Source organism: Erinaceus europaeus, chromosome 3 (genome assembly GCF_950295315.1).
Source record: "Erinaceus europaeus chromosome 3, mEriEur2.1, whole genome shotgun sequence".
NCBI lineage: Eukaryota > Metazoa > Chordata > Mammalia > Eulipotyphla > Erinaceidae > Erinaceus > Erinaceus europaeus.
In genome coordinates, this window is record NC_080164.1 from 137,257,405 (window position 1) to 137,270,340 (window position 12,936).

Consider the following 12,936-nt stretch of genomic DNA (forward strand, 5'->3'; position numbering starts at 1 on the left):
TGGAAACTGCAGTAGTTCTCCCAGAGGTAAGAATTTTTAACGGAAGGAGCAAGGAAGGAAAACCATGGTAAACTATCTTCCCTGCAGCTTTCTGGTCCTTTTCCCAGCCATGACATCATCTCCCCAGACAATAACTTGGATATACCTGCATAGTAGATGTCAGGCTCAGAAAAAACAAAAAACAAACAAACAAAAAACATATGAGTATAGTCATGGGCTCTTTGGAATATAATTATAATAGGCCTACTAACTATCTACAAAATGGAGACCCCCAAGTCTTCATCTGCACTATTCCAGCCTTTAGGTTCATGATTAGTCAACAATTTATTTGGCTATATATGTTAACTCTTCTTTCAGCCACCAGGTTCCAGATGCTAGCATGATGCCAACCAGACTTCACTGGACAGACAACCCGACCAATATGTCCTGGAGCTCTGCTTCCCCAGAGCCCCACCCTACTAGGGGAAGAGAAAGGCAGGCTGGGAGTATGGATTGACCTGTCAATGACCATGTTTAGCGTTCCATGGGGAAGCAATTACAGAAGCTAGTCCTTCCACCTTCTGTACTCCATGATGTCCCTTGGTCCATACTCCCAGAGGGATAAAGAATAGGAAAGCTATCAGGGAAGGGGATGAGATATGGAGTTCTAGTGGTGGGAACTGTGTGGAGTTGTACTTGTACCCCTCTTATCCCATGGTTTCTGTCAATGTTACCTTTTTATAAAGAGAAACTTTAAAAAAGAAAGAAATTGTTAAGGTATAGACAGGGATATGTGGTAGCACCTGAAAAAGAACCTAAGGAATAATTAGAAATTTGTTTTTGTCAGAGATACACAATCAACAGAAATTGACACTTTTCCTCCCTCCCTCCCTCCCTCCCTCCCTCCCTTCCTTCCTTCCTTCCTTCTTCCTACCTTGCTTCCTTTCTTTCTTTATTCTTCCTTTTACTTATTTAGTTAGTTTGTTTGTTTTGTTTTTTGTTACCAGAGCACTGCTCACCTGTGCCTTCTTGTGTTGTGTTTGAGCCTGGGACTCCAGAACTTCAGCCTTGAAAGTCCTTACATAATCATTATGCTATCTCCCCAGTCCTATATATCACCCTAGTTTTACAGTTCATTTTTTTCATATCATTTACTACTCAAAGTAGAAAATCAATTAGCACTAGAGATAAAAATAATTTATGTTACATATTAATAATTTTTGTTTGGGGGTGAGTGGTATAAATGAACACAGGATATTTTATTATTTTTGCTTTAGCAACTTTGAAACAAATTAAAAGTTCTAAGCTCCGAGGAGAAATGGCATGATAGTTTATATATGTAAACAACCCTACAAAATTCAGTAGAAAACTCTTGGAAATTATAAGGCAATATAGAAATGTAGAAAATAATAAGCGGAAAAGGAAATAATCAATAAAGCAATTCGAGTGACAAAAACATTAAAATTATTTATACATTCAGGAAACAGTTCTAACCAAGGAGACAAAGACCTGTATACTGAAAACTGAATCACTCTGAAAAGAAATAAGACACAAGGAAATGGAAAGAAATATCCAATGATTTTGGATTGGAAGAATTAACATCATCAAATTACCATTTTACCATAAGCAATTACAATGCATTGTATTATACAATGCAATTTTTCTGAAAATGCCTATGAGCTTCTTTAAAGGAGTAGATCAAATTCTGCAGAAGTTTATTTGTAATCACAAAACATAAGTACTGTCAAAGCAATAATGAGAAAAAAGGTATATTCCCGGACCTACAACTTGGATTATAGTGAGTAGTAATCAAAAACTGTGTGGTACTAGAATAAAAATATACACTGAAATCAATAAGATAGAATTAAGAGTTCAGAAATAAGCCCTCATATTTATGGACCTCATATTTATTTTTTAATTTATGATAAAAGAGTCCAGAATATTAAGTGAAGGAAGGAAAGTCCCCTTAATAAGCAGGGTCAGGAAAACCAGGTAGAAATGTGCAGAAGGATGAAACAAGACCACCACATGTCACCATGCACAAAGCAAATCCTATGTGGAGCACAGATTTACATGTAAGACCAGAAACTACATAGATGAAAACATCAGCAAAACACCACATGATGTCTGCATTGATAATGTCTCAGGAGTTTTGAATCCTACCTATAGCAAGGAAAAGTAAGAGAAAACAAACAGACAAACAAACAAAAAACAAACTGGAATTAAATCTAGCCAGAAAGCTTCTTTTCAGAAAAAATAATCATCACCTTATGGAATGGGAAAAGATATTTACATGCCACACATCTGTCAAAAGGCTAATAACCAAGATATGTAAAGAACTCAAAAAAACTCAACAACATAAATACAAATAAACAGATTTAAAAATGGGATAAAGAACTAAACAGATAATTCTCCAAAAAAGTTATTTTCACGGGGTCGGGCAGTAGCACAGCAGGTTAAGCGCACATGGCGCCAAGTGCAAGAACCGGCATAAGGATCCCGGTTCGAGCCCCTAGCTCCCCACATGTAGGGGAGTCGCTTCACAGGGGGTGAAGCAGGTCTGCAGGTGTCTAACTTTCTCTCTTCCTCTCTGTCTTCCCCTCCTCTCTCCATTTCTCTCTGCCCTGCCCTACAACGAACGATATTAACAATAACAATAATAGCCACAACAAAGCTACAACAACAAAGGCAACAAAAAAGAGAGAAAAAATGGCCTCCAGGAGCAGTGGATTCATGGTGCAGGCACTGAGCTCCAGCATGAAAAAAAAAAAAAAAGAAGTTATTTTCAGATATATGAATATATATTTCTTATTCAGGTATACAGGGAAAAAAATCTTCAAAATCATTTTCAGAGAACAACAATGAGATACCACCTTGATCCTGTGAGAATGGATCCTACACTAATAAAGACAGAAACAAGAAGTCCTGGCAAGGATGTAGAGAGAAGGGAACCCTTTTACACTGTTAATAGGAATGCAAATTGCCACAACCTCCTGTGAAAACAGTTTGGAGATTCCTGACAACATTAAAAATAAACCTACCATATGATCTAGTTGTTCCTTTCCTAGGCATCTACCCAAAGAATATATAAACACTTATCCAAACAGATCTATGCACACCCATGTTTGTTGTAGTGTTATTTGTAATAGCCAGCATTCTAAAATAACCCAAATGTCCAAAAACAGATAAATGATTTAAGAAGTTGTGCTATACATACACAATGAATTACCACACAGCTATAAGAAACAATAAATTCTTATTTACAACAGGGATGGAATTAGAAGGAATCATGTTGAACACATACACCAGAAGGAGATGGATGAATACTGGATTATCTTACTCGAAGATGAAATCTAAGAAACAAAGCATAAAACATGGTGAACTATCAATGGACTTCAGACTATTGCAACAGATTTGGGGACTCAGAAAGGGGAAGTGAGGAACACTTAGGTTGGGAATTTAAGTTCCTATGGTGGAGGAGGACAATGGTTTGGTGGAGGGTAAAATGTATTGACACCCACCTTATGGGAACTACACTGGAAAGCAAGAATTCTACTACTGAACCACCCATGCAACAACGGAACTTGCTATTCTGACAACAATGATGTAAATCAGCATCTTCTCAATAAAATGATACTAGAGTTGGAAAAAAGTAGCTATAAAAAAAAGTAACTACGAACTTTCTGGGGGGTCTGAGGGAGGTAAAATGAGTTAACTCTGATGAGTTTTGAAAATAAAGGCAAAAAAATCATTGATTTATATAAAAATTAAATGGTTTAGCATTCCCATAGCAGTTTTTAACTATGTTTATATCATTACTTGAATGATGAATAAACCATCTTTTCTTTGAAATTATAAATTATTTATATATATTAGTGGTGACAGGTGGACACTGTTCAACATTTTAATGAGTATTTTTAATAATTGTTGCTTGGGAATCAGGCAGTAGCAAGAGGGTTAAGCTCACATGGCACAAAGCACAAGGACCAGCATAAGGATCCGGTTTGAGCCCCTGGCTCCCCACCTGCAGGGGATCGCTTTACAGGCTGTGAAACAGGTCTGCAGGTGTCTATCTTTCTCTCCCCCAATGTCTTCCCCTCCTCTCTCCATTTCTCTCTGTCCTAACAATGACAACATCAATAACAACAGCAATAATAGCTACAATAAAAAACAAGGGCAACAAAAGGGGAAATAAATAAATATAAAAAAGAAAAGAAAAATAATTGTTGTTAAAACTGTATTAAGTAAATATACGAGAGTCGGGGGGTCGCACAGCGGGTTAAGCGCAGGTGGCGCAAAGCACAACGACCACCGGAGGAAGGATCCCGGTTTGAGCCCCTGGCTCCCCACCTGCAGGGGAGTCGCTTCACAGGTGGTGAAGCAGGTCTGCAGGTGTCTGTCTTTCACTCTCCCTCTCTGTCCTCCCCTCCTCTCTCCATAACAAGAATTAGAAAGGGCACTATTAGAACACACTAAATATAATATAGAGTTTAAATGTTATTTTTTGCTTTATCAATCATATGATCTTATTTTCATAAGTCCTGGCTATCTTTTACATTCCCCTTCCCCACTCCCATCCTTTGTTTCTGAAGCTCCTCCTTTGTAATATACCCCCAAACATATATTTATTTTTTAAAACTTAAATTAATTCACTTTTGATATTTTTGGGTTTGCAGTTTTGTTTCTTTGTTTTACTAACATATCAGTTAACTACATTGAGAAATACTTTGTCTTTTCTGCACTCCACACTATGAGGGTATAAATTCCATAAGAAACAAAGTGCTTCTGGGAATCTGTGCTTGCTACCTTGCCTCCCCAAGAGTTCATCTCCCGTCACTATTGTGTTTATATTTTATGAAAACACTAGGGATTTGGGCTGTAGCGCAGCGGGTTAAGCGCAGGTGGCACAAAGCACAAGGACCAGCATAAGGATCCCGGTTCGAACCCCGGCTCCCCACCTGCAGGGGAGTCGCTTCACAGGCGGTGAAGCAGGTCTGCAGGTGTCTATCTTTCTCTCCTCCTCTCTGTCTTCCCCTCCTCTCTCCATTTCTCTCTTGTCCTAACAAAGACAACAACAATAATAACTACAACAGTAAAACAACAAGGGCAACAAAAGGGAATAAATAAATAAATTTTAAAAAAGAAAAAAAACAATAAAAAAGAAAACACTAAGTTGATTTGTTTTTTATCACACAGTTTCTTATATATCATCCTGTTTGCTGCAAATGATTGTCCTACTCTTTAAAATATATATCCTTTATGATTGAGCCGAAAGGTCACGTCTACAAAAACTTCCCTGAAGAAATAGACTCCAGACTTCAAATAGCTTGCTTGGATAGAGTGCTGTTTTGTCATGTGTGCAAGCCAGGTTCAAACCCAGACCCTACCATGCTTAAAGGAAGCTTTGGTGCTATGGTACATCTCTCTCTCTTCCTCTCTCTCTCTCTCTCTCTCCCTTTCTCTCTCTCTCTGCCTCTCTGCCTTCTCTGCCTCTATTAAAGAAACAAAAATTATCTAAGTGTTTAGAATAGTGACACAGTAGATACTTAGTGAAGGAAGGAAGATAAAACCTGGATGTCTTGAAAGGAAATCCTATAAATTCATAAATAGTAATGTCCAATGAATGCATGAATCGTTTACAGAAAATGTAGGAGATGAACTAGAACTGAAAGGAAATATAGTCCAGTTTTGCTTGTTTTCCTAAGTAGTGAAAGCAATTTTATTAGTATATTTTAGGTATATATATGTTAAATTCACGTGCACTTAATCCACTGCACTAACGCCCGACTCCGGATTTTTTTTTCCAACCATGCAACACAAAGTTATCAAATGTATTCAATATGTAGGCAATTGCAAATATTATAGAGGTACTTGAATTCAAATTATGTCTTAATATTTCTGTGATATTTTAAAAATTAAACAGAGGGATTCATTTCAGAATGGCAAATTATATTCAAATATAATTATTTATTTCTATAATAGAGCAAAACATGCTAATATTAAAGTATTTTAAGACTTGCAAAAATATATTTAGCTAATTATAATTAAATGCTTAAAGACTTTTATTTGTGTAAAATGGTTTAAGAAAAATGTAAATTTTTTTTGGCCAGGGAGATATTTCAGTAATAGAATGAAAATTTACTAGTCTGAGCTTCAATCTGTGCCTTCAACAGTGCATATGCCAGTGATTCTCTAACTCTCTCTGTCTGCCTGTCTCTCCTTAATTAATAAATAGATGGTGTTTTTAAATGAACTGCAATTCTACCTCCTCCTAGAAAAATGCAAATTATTTAATTATTTGTAAATATTAATATTCTAATAATACCCTTCTGACAGAAAAGCAATTACCCACACAACTATTTAAATGGCTATGTGAATGGTGAGAAAATCTGTTGGTGCTATAAAAAGATGGTTTGATCAAGTATTCACTTCTAATAGCTTGTCAAATTGGGTGCTTCTCCCTCCATTTCTAAAGAAAATCCACCACAAGATTGCTAAGTAAGTAATATGTGCTTTTTTATGTCAGAAAGGACAGAACAAAGAACTCAAGAGAAATCTTGATTGTGGGGGGAAGACAAATACTTTTTTAGTGTAATGTGTATGAAATTGTGAGCCATGGAAGAAAGACAAAATGTCAGCATGATACAAAGTAAAGATTCTTTGTTCAGAAATACTCTAAGTAGATAGTTAGTTGTTCTATTATTTTTCCCCTAACACAAGTCATCCCTGCAAACTGGCTTAATAAAGGTAATTTTACTTAAAGATGTCACAACTTCAATCACAAATCAAGTGAGAAAACACGGGTTTGAAGTCCAAAGCAAGGTGGAGGGGGTAAAAATATGACATCTGTAAATGGTAACATTTAACCCCTGAATACTTGAGTCATCTCCTACTGAGAAACTCCCAGTAAGGAGGAAAAGCAACACACACACACATACACACAGAGAGAGAGGGAGACAGAGAGGGAGAGGGAGAAGGAGAGGGGGAGGGGGGAAGGGAGGCAGAGGGAGAGAGGAGGTGGGGAGGGAGGGGGAGGAAAAGGGAGAGGGAGAAGGAGGAGAGAACTGGGAATAATGTGTGACAGAAACAGAGAAAAGTATTGATCTGTCCCAAATTTAGTCACAAGCAGGGTACCTGTGCTATGTGCACTTACCCAGTGCACCACTGCCAGACCCCAAGCAGGTTATCTGTGAACCCAAACAAATAATACAGACACAAGGAAAAAGTTAAGATTAAAAGAAAAAAAGATTGATATAACTTTACAGGTTCAGAAAAATTAAGCACAAAAATACTCCAACAAAGTAGCCTCACTACAGTGTCTACAATCATGTTTCTCTGTTTCCTATTGACATCTTTAGAAAGGATCATGTTGTTTGGTTAATTCTGGTTTGGCTCTTCTAAAACTATGCTGAATATTTGTCTATATTAATTATGATGCACTTCATTGACATAGATAATTTTGACTTCATGACATCTTTTTCTATATTTTCTTAAAAAAAAATCACCATGACCATCAATATTACCTTAAGAAATCTACACACACAGAGCATTTGTAAAGAAAATTTCAACAGAAGGGCCAGGCAGTGTCACACCTGTTTCAGTGTACACAAGACAGTGCACAAATACTCAGGTTCAATTCCAGGCAAGCTTCATCAGTGGTGAAACAGTGCTGTAGGTGTGACTAACCTATCTGTCTGTCTGTCTGTCTGTCTACCTACCTATCTACCTGCAGGGGAGCCATTTCACAGGTGGTGAAGCAGGTCTGCAGGTGTCTTTCTCTCCCACTCTCTGTCTTCCCCTCCTCTCCATTTCTCTCTGTCCTATCCAACAATGATGACAACAATAATAATAACCACAACAATAAAACAAGGGCAAAAAAAGGGAATAAATAAATAAATAAAAAATTTTAAATCTTTGGTAATTTTAAAAATTACCAAATCTTCAGGATTATCAGAATTCTATAAATACAGGATCCTTTAAAAAGTATTTATTTATTGGGCAGAGACAGAATGAAATTGAGAGATGGGGGTGATAGAGAGACATAGAGAAAGAGAGATACCTACAGGTGGGATCGGGGGGCTTGAATTGGGATCCCTGAACATGGTAACTGAGTGGACCACCACCCAGCCCCTATAAATATAAGATCTTAAGAAAGAAAGTTGCCTTTCTGTAGACATTTATGATATGATGGAAAATAATGACAAACCATGATAACTTTATGTGAAAGTGCATGAAAAAAAATTTTTATTTATATTGATATGATTTAAGTATATGAGATTGCAGAAGGAATTTAGATAAGAATTTTGAGAAGCCATCTTTAAAGGAAAATAAATGAAATACGGAAAATTGAAGAGATAACTGGGAAATTCTTTTTAGAAACTGTGAGAAAATCTGTAATTTGACAGTCTTACTTTAACCTTCTTGTTTCAAAACAATGAGCAGAAGTTTCCCCAAATATTATTAGAAGTGAGACCTTACACACTGCCTATGTTAACAAAACAAAACAGAACAAATCAAAACAAAACACATTTTGGTGGGTCAGAAAATAGCTCATTGAGTAGAATGCATGTCTTGCCAGGCCTGTAACCCAGGTTGAGTCCTAATCACAACACAAGAGGAAGTTCCAAAACTGCTGTGCCCCTCAGTTTCTCTATATATCTTTCTCTGCTACTATATCTGAAAGAAAATATGAGCTTGGGAGCAGTAAAATTAAGCATGTGTGAGGTCAAGGCACTGCAAAAAAATAAATAAATAAATAAAAGGACAGGGGCTATGGAGACTGTTATTCTACATATTTCACAAGAATTGTATTATGCTGTCCAGTTCCAAAATGGTCTACAAATTTTAATTATTTGAAATATCACTAATGAGCAGTAAATGGTCAGTAGCTATTTTAAATCTTCCTAATAGGGTCACTAGAGATAACACTGTAAGAAGCATAAGCTCAACTGAATTTGCTGTAAAATCTACAATTTTAGGCTTTTTAAAATTATAACCAAGAGGCAGAGCTTATGAAATTTTACTTATGACAAAGTTGCTGCAATCGCTACAAATAAAGTAAAATTAAATTGCTTTTTCACTATTATTTCAAAATTTTAGTTTTTAAATTTATCTCTGGCCAAATTACTTTCCATTTGGAGTACATGACCATGCACAGCTCACACATAATGTGCTGCTTAATAAGCAGGAATGAAACAAACCTAGATCTCTTGGCACAGTAAACTTGCTGATCCTCCTATACTTTTCTTCTTCTGAGATACCAAACAGAGTTGGAACCTGGGGAGTTGTTTATCATCCCTGGTGATTTCTACCTCTGGGAAGAGTTGACTATCTAATATGAGAATGCAGGATCTCTTAGGTGATTTACACTAAGGAATCCTATGAATAATTAAGTAGCTGAGTAAAAAAAATGAATACACATAAAAATAAATTCAATTTTTGATGGTTTTATTTTGTTACTCCTGAAGAAATTTTATTACTATATACACTCTGTAAGACATAAAGGATGCACACTTTCTGAGATGCATTTTGAGGAGTGTTTAAGTTTATGTAATCTTTGTGTTTTCTTTTCAGTTTGCTACCTATATGATGGAAATATTTCTACTCCTCAAAATAGAAAGTTAGGAATAATTATACCCAATAAATTTTTTTAAATATCAATTTCTTTATCTCTAAGATTTACAAGTACATGTCTTTTCCGTTACAATTTGCTGTACCAGGAAGTATACAGCATTATCTTACTATTCCATCAGTTTTTTTTTTTTTTATAAATACTGTGTAAGTATTGTTCCATCAGTAATAGTTTTAGAATAAGTACAGGTATACAGAAAGGTATATTCAAACTTAAACTTAAGTTGTGGATCATACAGGAAACATCTGATTCTTACAATGATAGATTGATGATTCTTAAAAGTTTGAAGTAACCAATTTTCATATTAATGTATGCAATTATTTTTTCCCATTGAGAATTTATCCTAGTGTGCCTAAGACAGTCTAATATCTTTTTTATTTTTATAAGAAAACAACAAAAATATACATACTGTAAGGGACGCATTCATATTGTACTTCAAGGTACTTATAGGTCCCTGGACACGGGTCTGGAAAAACATCTGGACCTGCCACCACTGCACACTGAGTTCTGTTATTGCACCTGAAGTCAGAAGAACAGAAGAGACAATAAGTTTATGCAAAGCTGAATCATGATCAACATCAATACTAATATTTCCATTATATGTATTTAAATTAGATTTTGGTTGATTTGGGGTTTTAGATTTCATCAAGAAATATTAGAAATATATATTTATTAAAAACTAGATATAAAAATCAATTCAGCAACACAACGACTGCCACCTCAACATGCTTCACTTCAGACTGTGTCCAGAGACTTCACGTGTGGAATGACAACCCTTCAGCTTCATTACTCGGGTGAGACCTTTCCTTTCATAGTATACTCTAATTCCATCTCAGGTGGTTCACTTTCTAACAAACTCCCAAAACCTAGATATACAACAGTTTCTGTGAGAGACAGCATATGTTCACACGTATCCATAAACTACTGCAAAATATATACCTGAAAGCAGAAGTACACTAGAGTTTGCAGTGAGTACCTCCCTAACACTTCCTCTCCACTATTCCAAGCTTTGGGTCCATGATTGCTGAACAATTTGTTTGGCTTTGCATCTTAACTCTCTTTTCAGTCACCAGGTTCCAGATGCCATCAGGATGCTGGCCAGCCTTCCCTGGATTGAAGACCACACCAATGTGTCCTGGAGCTCAGCTTCCCCAGAGACACACCCTACTAGGGAAAGAGAGAGGCAGACTGGGAGTATGGACCAACCAGTCAACGCCCATGTTCAGCGGGGAAGCAATTACAGAAGCCAGACCTTCTACCTTCTGCAACCCACAATGACCCTGGGTCCACGCTCCCAGAGGGATGAAGAATGGGATAGCTATCAGGGGAGGGGGTGGGATATGGAGATTGGGTGGTGGGAATTGTATGGAATTGTACCCCTCCTACCCTATGGTTTTGTTAATTAATCCTTTCTTAAATAAAAAAAATTTAAAAAAAATTCAGTATACTCATTATCACTAATGAGCTAAAGGCTAAATGTTATTTAAGCAATACTAACTGGATCATATAATAGTGTCAATGTGATGACAAGTAAGAAGAAATAGTTGGTAAGATTAATTCCACCATTACACACACACAATAAAAAAATGTATAACCATATAAATTTATTAGACATTTATAAAATAAATTCACTAACTATTATTATATCCATTTTACAGGCAGTGAAAATATGGGTTTGAAAAACGTTTAGCCAAATCTAAAATCAAAAGCCAGTAAAAATTAAATTAAAATCTTAACATATGGGAAGACATATAATGATTATGGGAAGACAGCATAATGATTATGCAAAAGACCTTAATGTCTGAAGTTCTGAGGTGCCAGGTTCAATCCTCAATACTGCCATAATGTTGGGAAATTGTGAGGATGTGGTAGAGCCTGGCAGGGCTTGACCTAAGAAGTGCGTCTATCCTGTCAGTCTGTTACAGGAGTAACCCCAAAGGTTTGCCCAGTCTTATCAGACTCCCTGCCTCACAAAGCACCCCACATTCCTAAAACTATGGCCATTAGGTAAAAAGAAAGGGGGAGATGTCGGAAAATTGTGAGGAGCCTCACAAAGCACCCTGCATTCCTGATACTATGGCCTATCTACATAATCATTGTTTTGCCTGAAAGATCCCCACCTATTCCATTCCTTTGATCTATCTTCTTTCTACCCTCAAGACCCTTCCCTGCATGCAGGGTAATATTAATCCTACCAGTTAAAACCCTCGCAATAGTTGCTAAGGAAATTTCTACCTTCCCAGCCCCCTTTTGCCTATCTCCGCTCCTTTCCTAGCCATTTCCATTTCTGACTTGCCACTTCCTGGTCTCCCTTTAAAATCCTTGGCTGATCAATAAATATATTGTATTGCCTCGCTGCCATGTGTTTGGTTCATGAGTCATCTCTCACATGTCACTGAGTGAGTAGCAGCCCAGGCTGGCTCTGGTCAAGTTCTCTCCAACCCAGAGAGTACAGGCCCAGGAAGAGGCACCCTCACACTAGCCCAGCACCATAAGCCAGAGCTGATCAGTGCTCTGGCCTCTGTCTCATTCTCTGTATTTCTCACTTGTTAAAAATTAATAAATAAAATATTTTAAAATCTTAACATATGCATTATATAAATACCTGTATTATAACTAATTCCATAAATAAAACTAATTTTAGGCACTTTTATGTTCATCGGGCTTAAATAGCAAAATATCCCAGTTACACCTCATTAAATCTTATTATGTAACTTCCCAATATTTCTACTTCAAATGTGTTCACAGTAATTTCTATTTTATAATAATTACAGGAATGGTTGTGAATTTATAAAGCTGATCACTCAATCATAACTTGAGATAGATATTAAGAGTGTATTTTTTCAAGATATGATTTGAAAATTATGGAAGTAGGCAAAAAGATGAGACAGCTAAATTGTTTTCTTTGTAGCAGGAAGAACTACTGTTTTTAAAAGCCTAAATACATAAAACCAACAACTTATCATTTCAGTGCATGTGTACAAAAGTTCTGTTTATATTAATGTTAATGTGTAGAAGCCTGTTAGTCACCTTCATATAATGTCTAATGCATGGAAAATTGTTTTGAGTCAATGTTTTGAAGACCAAGAAACAGGATGCCACTTGACCATGATAGAGAACTGGGGTCTGAGCTCCTAGTACCACCTTGGAGTATCATGCATAGTACCAGGGGACACTCCATGAATATAAACGGGTACTGTTATAACTCTCCTACCGTTTGTTCCCTCTCTCACTCTTCTCCCTCTTTCTGCCTCTCTAAATCTACATTAATAATTAATAATAATAATAATAATAATAATAATAATAATACAGCAGTAAACTGATTT

At 36.4% G+C, this 12,936-nt stretch overlaps 1 protein-coding gene across 20 annotated transcripts in view; it reads right to left on the bottom strand.

Moving 5' to 3' along the window:
- ADGRL3 (adhesion G protein-coupled receptor L3) overlaps nt 1-12,936 on the bottom strand; it is an 848,379-nt gene that overhangs the window by 349,103 nt on the left and 486,340 nt on the right. For all 20 annotated transcript variants that reach the window (XM_060188015.1, XM_060188014.1, XM_060188010.1 and 17 more), the window contains exon 6: nt 10,020-10,129. In XM_060188015.1, coding sequence (XP_060043998.1) covers nt 10,020-10,129 — 110 coding nt within the window. The remainder of the gene's footprint in view (nt 1-10,019; nt 10,130-12,936) is intronic.